The sequence below is a fragment of the Podarcis cretensis genome (assembly GCF_951804945.1).
Source record: "Podarcis cretensis genome assembly, chromosome: Z".
NCBI classification, from domain to species: domain Eukaryota; kingdom Metazoa; phylum Chordata; class Lepidosauria; order Squamata; family Lacertidae; genus Podarcis; species Podarcis cretensis.
The window spans coordinates 30,884,280-30,899,580 of NC_137184.1; the positions used below are offsets into that span (position 1 = coordinate 30,884,280).

Consider the following 15,301-nt stretch of genomic DNA (forward strand, 5'->3'; position numbering starts at 1 on the left):
GAGGAAGGTACCATGTCTTGGGGTGGCCCTTCATGTATTAATTAAACTTAAGCATGTCAGTTAGATGAGGCTGGTTATCTCACACGCTTTCCCCACATCCTATGATCTCACAGTCCAGATCATTCCCTCCCATTCCCAAAGTTCAGAGGGGCATGTGTATCCTTATGTAGCCACAAGAGGGAGGTATTGGCAGGCTTCAGAGAATCCAAAGTGTACTTTGCTGCCTCTCACTGTGGTTGGGGCTGTTGTAGAGAGGTGAGGCTGACGCACAGCTTCCTCCTGTGGCTGTTTGCTGAAAATAATAACAATCCACCTCTTCTTTCTTATACATGATCCAGGGCTCCTTATAACATCAAACGAGAGCTATCCGAACCAGGTGACGTGGAGCCTTCCGTTTCCCCAGATGAGCAACAAAAGAGGTACCTCATCACAACTGCAGCAGACTGCACATTGAGGGTTATGTTTGAAAGCAACAGAGTTCAGTCCCTGGAGCTGAGAGAGCACCATCAACAATGAGCTCTTGTACAGCTGTGCATGGGGAATTTAAAGTGCAATCCAAATCCCAGACTCACCAGAATGGGGAGCTTTGGATCCAGCGGCTTTTGGGCTGCCCCAGCTGAGCCAGGGCTACATTGGCATAAATCTCCCACCCAGGCTAAGCCGCTGCAATGCCAGGGTAGCTTAAGGAGGCATAGCCCCCTCCCATGAAAGGGGCGTTCCAAGGGGGTGGCGGGAGAGAGGGAGATAATTGCACTAATTCCAAACATCTTTCAGCTCAGTCACATGAACCAGCAACCTAGCAACAGTTCATATAGATTCATAGCTGTCAACTTACAGATTTGAAAATAAGGGACCAGCAGCCAAAATAAGGGACCTGCAGCCTCACCTGTTCCAAGCACTCCAGTCTTCTTGTCCTCCTGCAGTCTGGTCAAACTCAGGCTGGTAGCTTCGAGAACACTGTCCAACCAACTTTGTAACCAGAGGTTCAACTGAATAGAATTTGAATCACATGCACCACAAGGCCTATGCAGCCTCAACTTAAGATGGCTCCCCGGCCTGGCTTTGCACTGCAAAGTTTGCAGCAGCACATGCAACAAAATGACGTCCAGCATTCAAAACCCTCCTCAGCTTGCATTAACTAGCCACACACAAGGCATGCAAGCTCCACCCCCAGTCGTTCTTAGACTTCTTATTGGGTGAGCAACACAGCCAAGCAACACAGTTGGAGCCTCCCTCCTCCCTGGCCGGCAGGGAGGGAGGGAGAGGAGCTGCTTCCTTTGAAATTTAAGGGACATTTAAGGGACATCCAACAATAAGGACAGCAGCGGGACATGGCGCTGGAATAAGGGACTGTCCCTTCAAATAAGGGACACTTGACAGCTATGTATAGATTGGATTGCTCTGTTAGACCAAGTTCTTGTTCTCGCGTGTCTGACTGCACTTCTTCCAACTGCAGTTGTGGGCTCACATGATTAAATGCTACTCCATATGAAAAGTTCCATCCGCACAGAAAACCAGCAAGTTTTCTGTGCTCAAGGATTTGTTGATTTGTGTGGAGCTTTCAGTCAAGAGAGCCTTCATCTGCAGTGAAGTACAAGGAGCAAACAGTACAAGGTGGCTATATGAGACCACAGAGGGCTGCTCTGTTTGAAAGACTGTCCAGTCCAAGTCTGATTTAGAGGTAAGGGACCCTAAGAAGGGAGAGAAGGGGCTTTGAAGTTGCCCACCAACAGGGAGCAGCTGTTGCCCACCAACAAGGCAGCAGAGAGAGCAAGCATACAAGTCACCTAGTCAGTCTTGCCCACAGTGATTATTTCCTAATATGCATCTATAAATATAAATCAGTACAGTGGTGCCTCGGGTTAAGTACTTAATTCGTTCCGGAGGTCCGTTCTTAACCTGGAACTGTTCTTAACCTGAAGCAGCACTTTAGCTAATGGGGCCTCCCGCTGCTGCTACTGCGCTGCCGGAGCACGATTTCTGTTTCTCATCCTGAAGCAAAGTTCTTAACCCGAGATAATATTTCTGGGTTAGTGGAGTCTGTAACCTGAAGCGTATGTAACCTGAAGTACCACTGTATATGCAAATTTCATACAGGCCTGTGTCATCTTTCTTTGGTCCTATTGTTGTGGTGATGTATTTGTCTCTTTCGGCAATGTGTAAGAGACACATTGAGAGTAGAGACCTAATGAGAGTAGTCTATACAGTTCTTTATATTCTGTGATTAAACTTCACAGATGTAGAAACTGGCATGTCCTGTTTCTATCCTACTTCCTTTCTCTCTTCCCCTCGCAGGACTGAAGCTGCGAGCAGCGTGCTTAGGAGAACAGCCAGCAGGGAGCGCTCCTATGTCCTTTCAGCTGCTAAGAAAAGCAATGGGTGAGTTTGAGTGAAGGGAAGGGGATTTATTAACAAGAGAAACAAAAGAACAGTTCTTAGTGACGTTTGAAAGTGTAACAACCTAAAACAGGCCAGCAGAAGTATGACTGAATTTTTGAATTAACTCATTTGGAATTGGCATTGATTGGAAATAGACCAGTCTCTCCACCCCTATCAAACACACACATACACATTTTGCCAGGTTGTATTCTTCATAGCACTATTTTTAACAGTGACATTCATGGCTCTCCAGTTGTAGTCATTGGACTACAACCCCCACCACCCCTTATCATTGGGTTGGCTTGGCAGGAGTTGGTATTCAACAACAAACTGGAGGGCTATAGGTTCTCCCACCCATGCTTTAGATTTTACACAGGAGTTATGGGAGGAAAACAACGAACAAGGTTTCAAGGATTCCTTTGAGGGGGTTGGGCAGAAGAAGAGGAAAGGGTGACTGAAGGTTCTGTACTTACAGCATGGGATGAGGGAGCAGGCAGAGGTGTGTTTTTGTAAGGAAATTGGTGGTGGCATTGCCACCTATCACTTTTATTCACAAAACAATGAATAAAAACACATGAGCAGTTGATCTTTTGAAAGTTATGGTGACCTCAACTCACCCTGCTGATGGGTTTTAATACTTGTGCGGTTTTCAGAAGTCCAACGCAAGAGCCACCATCCTTCGTGGCCAAGAGGTGAGTTAAGGCCCCTCGTTGTCTCTCTACTGGTTCAATGGTCCAGATGAGGATGGACAACAAAGAGTCTTACAGCACCTTATTGACTATCCAATGTATTATATGGCACAAGCTTCTCTGGAGTGGAGTCCACTTTCTCAGATGCCAGCCCAGAAAAACTTATGCTATAATAAATTGAGTAGTCTCCAAGGCCGGGTGGAATTGTGCCTTTGTGCTCCCTTGCTCCAATTTTTAAATGTCCCCAATGAAATTGCTTTTCAGAAACAAACACACCAAATTGGGGTGGGTGGTAGGAGAACATAAGAGCTCTGTCAAATACGTGGCACACCTCACAACCTAAAAATGAAGTGTGTGCAAAGAGAGGGACAACACAACTTATACTTGGGGCTTTTTGTCTTCCTGATAGGATTGATCTAGAGGATGACACAGGCCCACGCTCCAGAAGTCAGACAGTACCTGCTTCAGGATGGTTCAGCCGCCGTGCGAAGAGGTAAGACCCTTTAGATAGATAGATTCTTTATTGTCATTACACAAGTGCAACATTGCACAGTGCAACGAAATTGGATGTCATCCCTTAAAAAAACAACAAAAGCAAAACAGCAACAACAACCAAACAAACCACATTCCAGCCACACCCACACCCACACCCATCAAACTCCCAGGTCACACTATCGAGTTACAGCATTCAAAAAGGCCACAGCTCTTGGATAGAAACTATTTTTCAGTCTATTTGTCCTTGACTTGATGTTTCTATATCTCCTGCCAGAAGGCAGTAGTGCAAACAGACTGTATCCCGGGTGAGATGCATCCTGCAGGATGTTGTTTGCTTTCCTAAGACAACGGGAACCGTACAGTTCTTCCAAAGATGGGAGAGGATGACCAATAATCCTTTGGGCTGTGGTTATGACCTTCTGGAGCACCTTCTTCTCCCTAGCTGTACAACTGGAGAACCAAGCACAAATACAGTATGTGAGAATGCTCTCTATGGAGCCTCGGTAGAAGGACACCAGCAGTTTCTCACTCAGATTGTTCTTCTTTAAAAGTCTGAGGAAATAAATTCTCTGCTGAGCCTTCTTCACCAGAGCAGTGGTATTTGCGCTCCAAGTCATGCCCTGATCGATAGTCACTCCCAAAAACCTGAATTCCGCCACCCTCTCCACCCGTTCCCCGTTGATATACAAGGGCTGAATGACCGCCTTTTTTGTCCTGTAATCCATCACCAATTCCTTGGTCTTAGCTGTATTAAGAGCCAGATTGTTCTCTCCACACCAAACACAGAGCCGCTCCACCTCGTCCCGATAGGCGGACTCATCCCCTCCTGAAATGAGCCCCACCACCGTAGTGTCATCAGCAAACTTGATGATTTTGTTGCTGGAATAGATGGCTGTACAGTCATACGTATAGAGAGTAAAGAGCAGGGGACTCAACACACAACCCTGTGGTGAGCCGGTGTTAAGGCTAAGGGCTTTGGACATATGTGACCCTACTCTAACCCTCTGAGAACGTTCTGACAAAAAATCCAAAACCCAGAGACAGGTGGAGTTGGAGAGTCCAATCGCCTCTAGCTTGGACACCAGTCTATGGGGGAGGATAGTGTTAAAAGCAGAGCTAAAATCCACAAACAGCAGCCTCACATAACTCCCCGGCTGCTCCAGATGGGACAGAGCAGCATGGAGAGTGGTGGTGATAGCGTCTAAGTGGTGGTGATAGCGTCTTTGGTCAATAAGAAAGTGATTCTCACTTTAGATGTCTCTGCATGCCCACCAATGGGTGTGGGAGAAAACAGTTCGCCAATTGCCTCTCTGGATAGTAGCCCATATTGCCTTATGGATAGACTCTGATACTCTCTCACCATGACTAGGGGATGGGCAAATCTGTAAATCTCGGCTTCTTTCAGTTTCAGTTTTCTAATCTTCAGAAAGCCACCATGAAAATTCATCAGCATTTTAGTGTGAGCTTCTCCTAATACACAAATATTTGAACGCAATCTTGTGTAATATACACAATTTTGTAAAGCAGTTTCTCCATAAATAATACACTGCTTATGTTATTTGCACTAATATATGCATTTTTATGGACACTTTACCCTAGCATATGGATTGTTGCACACATTTCGATAGCAGGAGAGTGCAAGTTTTGAAAGATGGCTGTGTTTTGGTTCATGTACTATTTTGGCATATGCGAATTAAGCGAGTTCATATTTAAATGAGAATTTAATCAAATATCTCTCCTATCCCTAATCAGGACATCTGTATCTGGTGGCCACCTTCCTTCCTTCCTTACCTGCTGCCCTGACCCTTCACCAATTCTTCCCTGCCTGCTTGCCTATAACTCCCCTACCTTTCTTTTTTCCTTTCCTTTTCATAGAGTTTATGTGCTGCAGTGCTAGACCTGTATTTTAAACAATAAAAAAATAGTTTAGGAAATGGTGGCATAGTTTTGTGAGGAAGCAAGTAGCTTTGTTGCAGCTTCCGAAACAGAAAAAGAAACAAAAGACCTGCATTTGTTAGATCAAAATGTGGAAAAAGTCCAGCTTGAATTCTACAGTGTTGCCCGATTTTGGATTTTTGCAAATACCTGCTGCTGAGCTGGTTTTTATTATTTAAACCAGGGGTGGGGAACCTCAAGCCATGAAAATTAAATGAAACCCCCCAGGTGTTGCAATCTAGCCCATGGAACTCTTGGTAGGCCACACCTCCTCTCAGAGGCCATGCCCTCCTTGAATACTTTTACCTGACTAACATGGACCATTGAATTGTGATAAGGCTCCTAACCTCCACGGAAGGAGGGTGGAGAGATGCTGTGTGTGTTGTTTAGTAATTTCTGCCTTTTACATGTCAGAAATGTACTGTAGAAAGGTAAGCGTCACATCCATTGTTCTTTCCACTTCTGTATCTGGCCCCCTGCCTACCAATGGCTTGTGGCCCCCAGAAGGTTACCCATGAAGGAATGCGGCCCTTGGGCTGATTACCCATCCCTGATTTACACCCTGATATTAATGGTAGGAACCATTCCAAAGACAAACTGCAATTGGCTACTATAGAATTGGCTACTTTGAGTGTCTACCATGCCCTCCAATATTTCTCCAATGAAAATAGGGACGGCCCATTCCATAATGATAATTTTACTATTTATACCCCACACATCTTACTGGGTTGCCCCAGCCACTCTGGGCAGCTTCCAACATATATAAAAACATAATGAAACTTTAAACATTTTTTTAAAAAACTTCCCTATATAGGATTGCCTTCAGACAGCTCAGGGGTCGGAAAACTCCATCCCCTCCAACATTTCTCCAATGAAAAAAGGGATATCCTAAGGAAAAGTGGGACATTCCATGATCAAATCAGAAACTGGGATGGCTTCTCTAAATTAGGGATGTCCCTGGAAAATAGGGAGACCTGGAGGGTCTGGTGTACTGAAGACAATAATGCCATGGACTAACCACTAGGCCTTCTCTGTTTTGCCAGCAGCACCAATGGGGAAAGAATAAGCACTTCAGGATCCCCACGAAGTGAGACAAGGATGGTGAATGCTTCTTCTAGCACAAGGTTAGTGCAATCTGCATTACTATAGCAAGCAATGTTCGAAATTAGCCAGGCGCCAGGTATATTTTGCACCTGGCTATCAGCCACTTGCGACCAAGTGAAGGTGTCTAGATGCCAGGATGGTACCTGACATCTCCACTACCTTGGAGGTGCATGCCTCGGGATCCTGGGATCTTGACTGTTTTCACACACTAAAACCACATCCTGTAGAATTCTATCAGTTATATTTTATCTTCACAATCAGAATGAATCCTAGGAACCTAAATGCTTTTTCTGTGCAGCCTGTGCAACATAATGCATTAAATTAAGGGAGTTTCCTAATGATTCTCAGTTCCCTTAAAAGCTACAGTTCCCAGGCAGTTCCCAAACAGCCATGACTCTTTAAAGTGGTATACATTTTAAATGTATAGTGCAGAGGGGGTTAGAACGATCGTTTGAAATTTGCACACACCCCATATTTTGTGATGCTGCTCTCCAAAAATAAAAATAAAAATCAGCTCCAAAATGGAAAAAATAAATAAATGCATTTTTCTTCCCCATTCTTATTCAAAAACAAGGTATGAAAGTGGGATCCTGGTCTATTGTCACTCCACAGCAACTTGATATTCAGTGGCAGGCTGCCTCTAAGCCTGGATCAGGCCCATTTTATCTACAAGAGGAAAGTGGTGTTGGAGGGAGAAGAGCTGGGTAGAGGAACTCTGGGTTTCAAAAAGAGAAAACCTTAATGTTTTTGACCTGTGCTGCATTGTTCTCTTTTCACAGCTTCGATTCAGGGAACAGCAGAAACCAAGCCTCCAGTTCCTATTCTGAATCCTTGTTCAAACAATTCAGTTCTTTGGAAAACAGGTAAACGAAGCTCCTCTCTACATTGACTCAGACTGGGCAGAAATCAAACAGATATCCTAGTTAAGAACAGTACTTGGCCAAACTAGTTTGTGGAAATTATGTCTCTTTCTCCAGCATAGATGCCCAGGCCTCAGTTTCAGTTATATAAATTGCAACGAACTGACCATGTTTTATTCATATTCAATGTTTTCCTGTATTTTCAGGGTTGCAGTGAATGTTATACATTTGTGCTGTGGGTGCAAAATAGGGGTTAGTGTTCTGCAGAACCTTTGAGATTTCTTCCACACGCAGAGTTCAAATCCCTTCTTACTCCAGTTTACTGTGCCCAGATATGCACCCAAGGACATAATTATTCTAATTTCTTCTTCCAGTAACAAGCTGGATCAAGAGAGTAATCAGATGACTTCCTGGAACAACTCTGCTGCAAAATCTCCTGAATCTCCTTCACGTAGAAGGTAATAATCTGTGCAATCCTAATTTACTCATAAAATACAGGCAGCTAAGTAGAGAACTGCTCTTCCTGGTGGAACTGGTATGCTTGGTTGGTTGGAAGGAGTGAGAAAGAAATGAATTGTAATTAATTTCCAACTGCTTATGCTTTGATTTCCACAGTGAGAAGAATGAACGAAAATCCGAGGCCACACGAAGTGCTGAAACACCTTGTGCCGTTATTTCTGAGGACAGGTAATCCTCCTCATGTTGTTCTATCCTAAACACCTGTAATTCACTTCCACATTTACTGTGGAGGTAAAGTGTTTAGCCTATGTACACTGTTTGCACAGCAGTGTCAGAGGGTAATTTCCACTTGAGTTCTTTTACACTGGCTAATCCTATGCATGTTTACTTGCTCCTCTACTAAGTGTGTTTACGATTAATGCGGCTGCTTTTTTAAAACAGCACTTTCAATGGGTGTGAGGAGCTTTTTCAAGCCATGGGCTGCATTCCCTCGTGGGGAACCTTACAAGAGCCACATGGCACTGATGGGCAGGATCAGAGGCAAAAGTGGGCAGATAATATAACATAAGAAGAGCCCCGCTGGATCAGGCCAAAGGCTCATCTAGTCCAGCAGCCAGGTGCCTATGGGGAGCCCTCAAACAGGACCCAAATGCAACATCACTCTCCCCAGCCACACAAAAGCCAGGTGTGCATGCACTTTCCCATCGAGGCAAGAAAGAGCCATTATTACAGTTCCAGCCAGGTAAAAGCACTTGAGGAAAGCACAGAGCAGTGGGCAGTGAGGGGCATGACCTGGAGAGAGTCCAGGGGGCCACGTGTGACCCACAGGCCAGAGGTGCCACCCATATGCCCAACAAAAGTGCATAGTGGTCAGAGTGCTGGATTGAGAATTAGGTTTAATGCCCCGTCGCTCCACAAAGCTCACCATTTCCCAGCAGAATCTACCTGTCAAGGTAGGATAAAGTTGGGATTCATATTTAGCCAAACGGTAGAGTGAAACTGTAATTAATAACTGGAATACTTGCATTTTATATTTCCAACCATGAGGGTCATGGTTATATTCATAATTAAAGCAGAAATGTAATATCAGAAAGGATCAGAAGCACTAAAGATAGCATGTATAAAATTTGGAGAATTAAAATCAATATACGTTCCTCTCAAAGTTTTAAAAAATAAACTAGAAGTTTATCAAGCTGCTCTCAATGAACCTTCCCTAAGTTTTTGAGGCAGCTAATGCATATCTAGGTATTTACTTATTTACAGTGCTGTTTCATTCTGGGGGTACTCAAGGGCACACAGTACTGGCACCTCTTTTTCCCTAGAAAAAAAGCATGTGTTAAAACTGTGGCACTCACAGTAACAGCTGTACTGAGTACTGACACCTTTTTTTTCTAGAAGAAAAAGCACTGCTTATTTGATATTTAGATTAATGCCCTACTCCTCAGTCTGCTACAAATTTATCTCAGGGAGATAGTATAAATATGATTTGATGGTTGGTATTGGATCTATTTTTTTATTCAGCAGAGAATAAATTTCTTCCTTGGTTCAGAAAATAAGAAAAACAACAACAATACAGTCAATATATCTTTTCCTATGTGATCACCAAAAATGCAAAATTAACAATGCAGTTCCATATATGTCTACTCAGAAGTAAATCCCAGTAGTACAGTGAGGCTTACTTCCTGGAAAGTTGTACAGGGTCACGCCCACAGCATACATTCAACACGCATTTAATGCAACGTGGCTTCCCCCAAAGGATCATGGGAATTGTAGTTTATTACTCACACAGCTACAGTTTCCAGCACCATCGACAAACTACAGTTCCCGTGATTTTGAGGCAGATGCCATGTGCTTTAAATGCATGGGGTGGATTGTATCTTTAACCATATTGAGCATCCACTTGATAAATTTTATACTTTTATACTGGCTTTTTTCTCGCTCCCTAAATTAGGAATGTTTTTCACTCTTAGGGTGCACATTGCCACATCCCAGGAATAGCATGGCAGTGGTAGGTGGAGCCAGAGTAAACAAGAGGGTGGAGCAACAGATGTGTTCGTTCAGTAAGCTATATTCTGGGCACACAAATGTTGGAGTTTTCTAAATATGCACAGCCCAACATTCCTGCATAGATACCTGGACTAACAGAAAACTGGTTGAGAATGGAACAGTGGTTGTAGGCCTCTTATTAACCAGATGCCCTCTTGCCATCCACAGCTGGGAAACAAGAAAGCCCAAAAGTACAACTGTGAGTCAAACACCTCCGGACATCGTCATCTCCCCAGAGGCGAGCCCAAAGAGGTAAGAACCTCCTAATTCATTTTTTCTGGCACTCAATCAGAAATCTGTCCTGTTTTGTGTCAATTCTTTGAGAGATTGCATGAAAAGTTCACATTAAAATTGTACATGCTGTTAAATGCATCACTGTATGTGTTATTACTGCATGTATTTTTGTATGCATTTCCACAAAACTGTTTCAATGAGCATTTTTTGAGCATCTTAACTGCAGCAAAAACTGGGCCAAATACATCTCTACTTCCAAGTATGGAAGTATGGAAATCACCATTAGTCACGTTTGACCGTCTGTCTGGCCAAATGTCCTCACAAAGGTTCGTTGGACTTTCCTTAGCAGGCCCACCTCTCATTATCGAACCAGAGATGCTTTCTCTACACCTGAGACTTATCTTCAGTCCATGGCTGGAGAACACCTGCGTGACATAGATGTTGGCTCCCCAAGGTAAAAGGGCATGGCTAAAACTTTGGAGGTCTAAAGATAATGTAAAATAGTGGCTTCTTTTTAGATGATAATAATTAATTTGCTTGTTGCATTTTTATCAGACCATCCTCCAAGATGGTTAGGGTATTCTGTGCGGTATGTCTCTCCCTTCCACCAGCTTGTGATATCTAGACTTTATTTATTTATTTGCAGTATTTATGGCCTGCTCCTCAATAAATATTTTCAATCTAAGAGCAGGGAGCAAAGTTGATGAAATACTGTAAAGAGAGGAAAAACCAAGTAGACCAAAAAATTTAAAAAATTACAGGTTCAATGAACAACAATTTAACAACAATTCTGTCATAAGGTGAACAAGCTTTAAAACTACAATAACAAAAATTAAAATTCCCAATTTAACCAAATAGTTAGGTAAAAGCAAACACAAGGCATTCAAGCAGATTTAAATAGAATAAATAACCTGTGGTTTTAGCAACAGTTCCCACTCTGTTGTTCACTTACAGCAGCCCACTCAGTCCTGCTCTCTCTCACACACAAAGACACTCTCACATTCTGTGCCAACAGACTCTGTGGCTTTTAAGTAACTTAACCCCTTTTCTTCCCCCCACTCCAATCCATCCAGGCTCTCATCCTGAGTGGTATGAATTGGTGCCCACAACCATCCACAGCAAGAAACCCCCACTACCAACAGAGAAAACACACATGCACAAAAAGAAAGCAGGTGCCGATGTGCCATAGCTGCTGTTTCTCTGCCAGCTTTCCCAGTCCTGGGGAGACTCATGGGCTCAAGGGCAGTAGTGCGGCCAGGGGGAGATGTGCAGGTACATTGGCTGGTGTCCACGCTCTGGCCCCCTCATTCCTTTCCTGTCCAGCCAGCACAAAGAGTGTTCAGGGACTTCCAGGCCACTACCTCCCCTTCTCACATTTGCCATTCCAAATATGTATGGGCCATCTCTTCATTTTAGTGGGATAAGGGTGAAATTATTTGAATATTTTGATTACTGAACATATGGATAATTTTGACAGCGGTCACACGGGTATCCTGTGGGGGGGGGGGGATATCCTTCCTCCTGCAATTTTATTTTAATTTTAATTTTAAAAGCTTCTAGCATTTGTAGAATGAGACAAAAGGTACAGGCACTATTTTTCACATTTTTGCTGAAAAGCTATCCTGCTCCCTCCTTTCACTTTTTGACTACATCCGCCCTGAAAAATGTCCAAGAAACCCAAAAGAGGGTGGCATTTACAGTGGTGGAAAGGTGGGTAGTGGGGACAACTTCCTGGGGGGGGGGATAGTTTTGTCGTTGCCTGCAGGAATGAAGCAGGAATGAAGCTCTGGCTGCTGTGCTGTCATTTTTTCTACGCACAAAGCTCCTGAACTGACTCCAAAGGTGGTGGCAAGACTGCTCTCTAAAAGTGGGTGGGGCTGGCATGGATTCTGCCAGCACTCACCTCATTGCCACAGCATTTCAATTCAGTTTAATTAGAACTCTAGCATGGTAGTGACCTCCCATGGACAAGAATATTCACATAATTTCATTGTTAAAGGCAAAGGTAAAGGGACCCCTGACCATTAGGTCCAGTCGTGACCGACTCTGGGGTTGCGGCGCTCATCTTGCTTTACTGGCCGAGGGAGCCGGCATACAGCTTCTGGGTCATGTGGCCAGCATGAGTAAGCCGCTTCTGGTGAACCAGAGCAGTGCACAGAAATGCCGTTTACCTTCCCGCCAGAGTGGTACCTATTTATCTACTTGCACTTGACATGCTTTTGAACTGCTAGGTGGGCAGGAGCAGGGACCAAGCAACGGGAGCTCACCCCGTCACAGGGATCGACCTTCTGATCAGCAAGTCCTAGGCTCTGTGGTCTAACCCTCAGCGCCACCCGCGTCCCACTGAAATCCCCACCTTGCTCTGTTCCAAGGTCCTAAAATCAGCCTGCACCCGAAAAAAAGGCACCATAATTGCAATTTCAGCAGCTGCCAATTCACCCCTAAGAATGTACATTGGAACACCTCACAGTATTCCAGTAGTTCATCAAGCTCATCTCCTAGGTAGGTTAAAGCTGAATCTGGCCCAATTTCACTTACTGGATTTCATGTGCAGCAATGGACCTGGGTCTTCTAAGTCTAGCCCTCTAGGTCTGAGGCTCTAACCCCTACACACGCTATATATATGCCCAGGGTCACCAAATGAGCTTCCTAAGCTTAGTGAAGATTTAAACTGGGTCTTCCCTGTTCCCTTTTTTCCCTGGGAAGTTAACGCAGGGAAATGAGATGCATGAACACACACGAAAATCCTGCTGGATCAGACCAAAAGCCCGCCAAGTCCAACATCCTGCTCTCAAAGTGGCTACTCAGATGCTTGTGGGAAGCCCTGCAGCATGAGACAAGTGCAATAGCACTCTCCCCCCCACTTGTGTTCCCCAGCAACCGGCATTCAGTGGCAGCATTCCGCCTTTGATACTGGAGGCAGAATATACTGTTGTCATTCTCAGCAGCCATTGACAATCCGTGTTGCTTCATGCGTAACAAAAATTCGCTGGATGTTTTCTTGGCAGATCTGCCCAGGCTCACAAAGAGGGAAGCTCCACTAGGGAGGCCAAATACAGGAGCCCAAGTTCACAAGTCACAGAATTCACACAGATTTTGTGTGAGCATGGAAGGGGAAAGTGGGGAGCAAACTCAACAACAACAACGACATTAATAATTATAATTATTATAATTATAATTATAATTATAATTATAATTATAATTATACCCCACTTATCTGGCTGGGTTTCCCCAGCCACTCTGGGTGGCTTACAGCATATATAAAAACATAGTAAAATATCAAGCATTTAACCCCCCCTCCCCCAATTATTCATTTTATAACACAAATAAAAAACACAGAAAAGACAAACAATACAAACAAATTCTTGTCATATCCTTATTTTTCTAAACAATGTTAAGTTGGTTTCCCCAAGTCCCACCTATCTGATTTTCATTTTACTTAATCTTTGGCAGTTTACATATATCATAATTTCTAACCATCTTTTTTTTAAAAAAAAAAAATCATACTTAAAACAACTTCACATTTTATCACTTACAAATAATACTATTTTAAAATACCCTATCTTCTACTTCTAACCCTACAGCCTATATCCACTTCCAAAGCTATTCTAAGGTTTAAATATTAACATATTTTTTCAAATATTCCTCAAACTTCTTTCAGTCTTCTTCCACCATCTCTTCTCTCTGGTCTTGGAGTCTCCCGTTCAGTTCCCAATACAAACTTCCCAATACAAACTTCCTAATACAACTTCAGTAGGGCCCCCAATTCCATGTAAGCAGCACCTAAAGTGCTTCTGAAAAGACTTTAGAACAGCAACATGCTCCCTGCACATGGGCTTACAGTTTAATAGTCACAATGCAAATGAAAAAGGGGATGGAAGAGGAAAACCAGCAAATCCAGGCACTGAATATTCATCTAACACGGAACTGTATTTCTGTCTCTGATAGGGCTGGCTCTTTCAATAGGGACAGCACCGATACTCCTTCTGGAGCAACATACAGTGTTCCCACCCACTTTGACAGTGATGGGGATGCTGGCTCAAAAAGGTACATAGGAAAAAGCAAAATTGGTATTTTAGCTATATTGTTAAAACAAAATAAAAAAATTCCTTCCAGTAGCACCTTAAAGACCAACTAAGTTAGTTCTTGGTATGAGCTTTCGTGTGCATGCACACTTCTTCAGATACCTATAGCTATATTGTTATCAGCCTTCTTCCCAGAAGGTCAGAATCAGGTTTCGGCTATCTTAGGTAAAGAGTCCAATTTTAGGGAAATATTCCATATTCCCCCCTTTATGTGGGGGACACCACATAATCTTGGAGGAATTGGCTATCATAATTAGGAATGGGGTTGGGAATTCAATTCAGTATGCTTTAAAAAGCAAGCGAACCAAATCTGCACTTCCCAAACCAGGGCTGCATTTCCCATCTTCCTGATAATTTCTGCATTTTGTGTGATCTTTCACATGACATAAAAGCCACTTGTGGAAATCTAGCAGAATCCATGGGGAAAATTAGTGCTCATATCTGTGTTAATTTCCTACAGGAAAAGAAATCTATTTGCTACCTGCTAACCTGGAAAATTACGGGGGTTTTGATCTATAATTTCCCCATGATTGTCATGGATTGTGTCGCCATCTGACAAAATTTGGGGATGGTATTCTGGCACACAGCTATTTACTGCCATTTTCAAGGGTAAAATAATGGAGGAACAGAAGCACGCAATGTGTTCTGCTATTGTGTCTTATCATGCTCAGTGGTGTGAATGAAATTTAGCAAGATATGTTAGTATATCAATCAAACAGCTGCTTCCTGTTTATGGATTGTTGTCTACAGGGAGGCCTGCTTGGCACCAGCTTGTCCTTGTTTCAGTGCCCAGCAATTCTTCCCTCCCACCCTGTGCATTTGGACAACACCAACGATTGGACGTTTTTACTCTGGCTGTGTCTTGAATATACTTATGTATTTTTATCACTGCATTTTATTATTATTGCAAATTGCATTTGGGAGTTTTTTAGGGGAAGCGGTTATTTATAAATTCAAGAAGCCTAACCTCAGCTGAAGCAATGCTCAAGGATTATGGGAATTGTAGTCCACCAGC

General features: G+C 43.4%; 1 protein-coding gene across 9 annotated transcripts in view; it reads left to right on the top strand.

Annotated features, from left to right (window-relative positions):
* The window catches only part of ZNF185 (zinc finger protein 185 with LIM domain), a 71,399-nt gene that overhangs the window by 39,989 nt on the left and 16,109 nt on the right, over positions 1 to 15,301 (top strand). For 4 of the 9 annotated variants that reach the window (XM_079961649.1, XM_079961646.1, XM_079961654.1 and 1 more), the window contains exons 9-18: positions 339 to 419; positions 2,296 to 2,379; positions 3,478 to 3,561; positions 6,542 to 6,622; positions 7,382 to 7,465; positions 7,837 to 7,920; positions 8,078 to 8,149; positions 10,136 to 10,219; positions 10,548 to 10,655; positions 14,150 to 14,248. In XM_079961649.1, coding sequence (XP_079817775.1) covers positions 339 to 419; positions 2,296 to 2,379; positions 3,478 to 3,561; positions 6,542 to 6,622; positions 7,382 to 7,465; positions 7,837 to 7,920; positions 8,078 to 8,149; positions 10,136 to 10,219; positions 10,548 to 10,655; positions 14,150 to 14,248 — 861 coding nt within the window. The remainder of the gene's footprint in view (positions 1 to 338; positions 420 to 2,295; positions 2,380 to 3,477; positions 3,562 to 6,541; positions 6,623 to 7,381; positions 7,466 to 7,836; positions 7,921 to 8,077; positions 8,150 to 10,135; positions 10,220 to 10,547; positions 10,656 to 14,149; positions 14,249 to 15,301) is intronic. The other 5 variants (XM_079961650.1, XM_079961652.1, XM_079961648.1 and 2 more) reach the window with 4 other exon arrangements.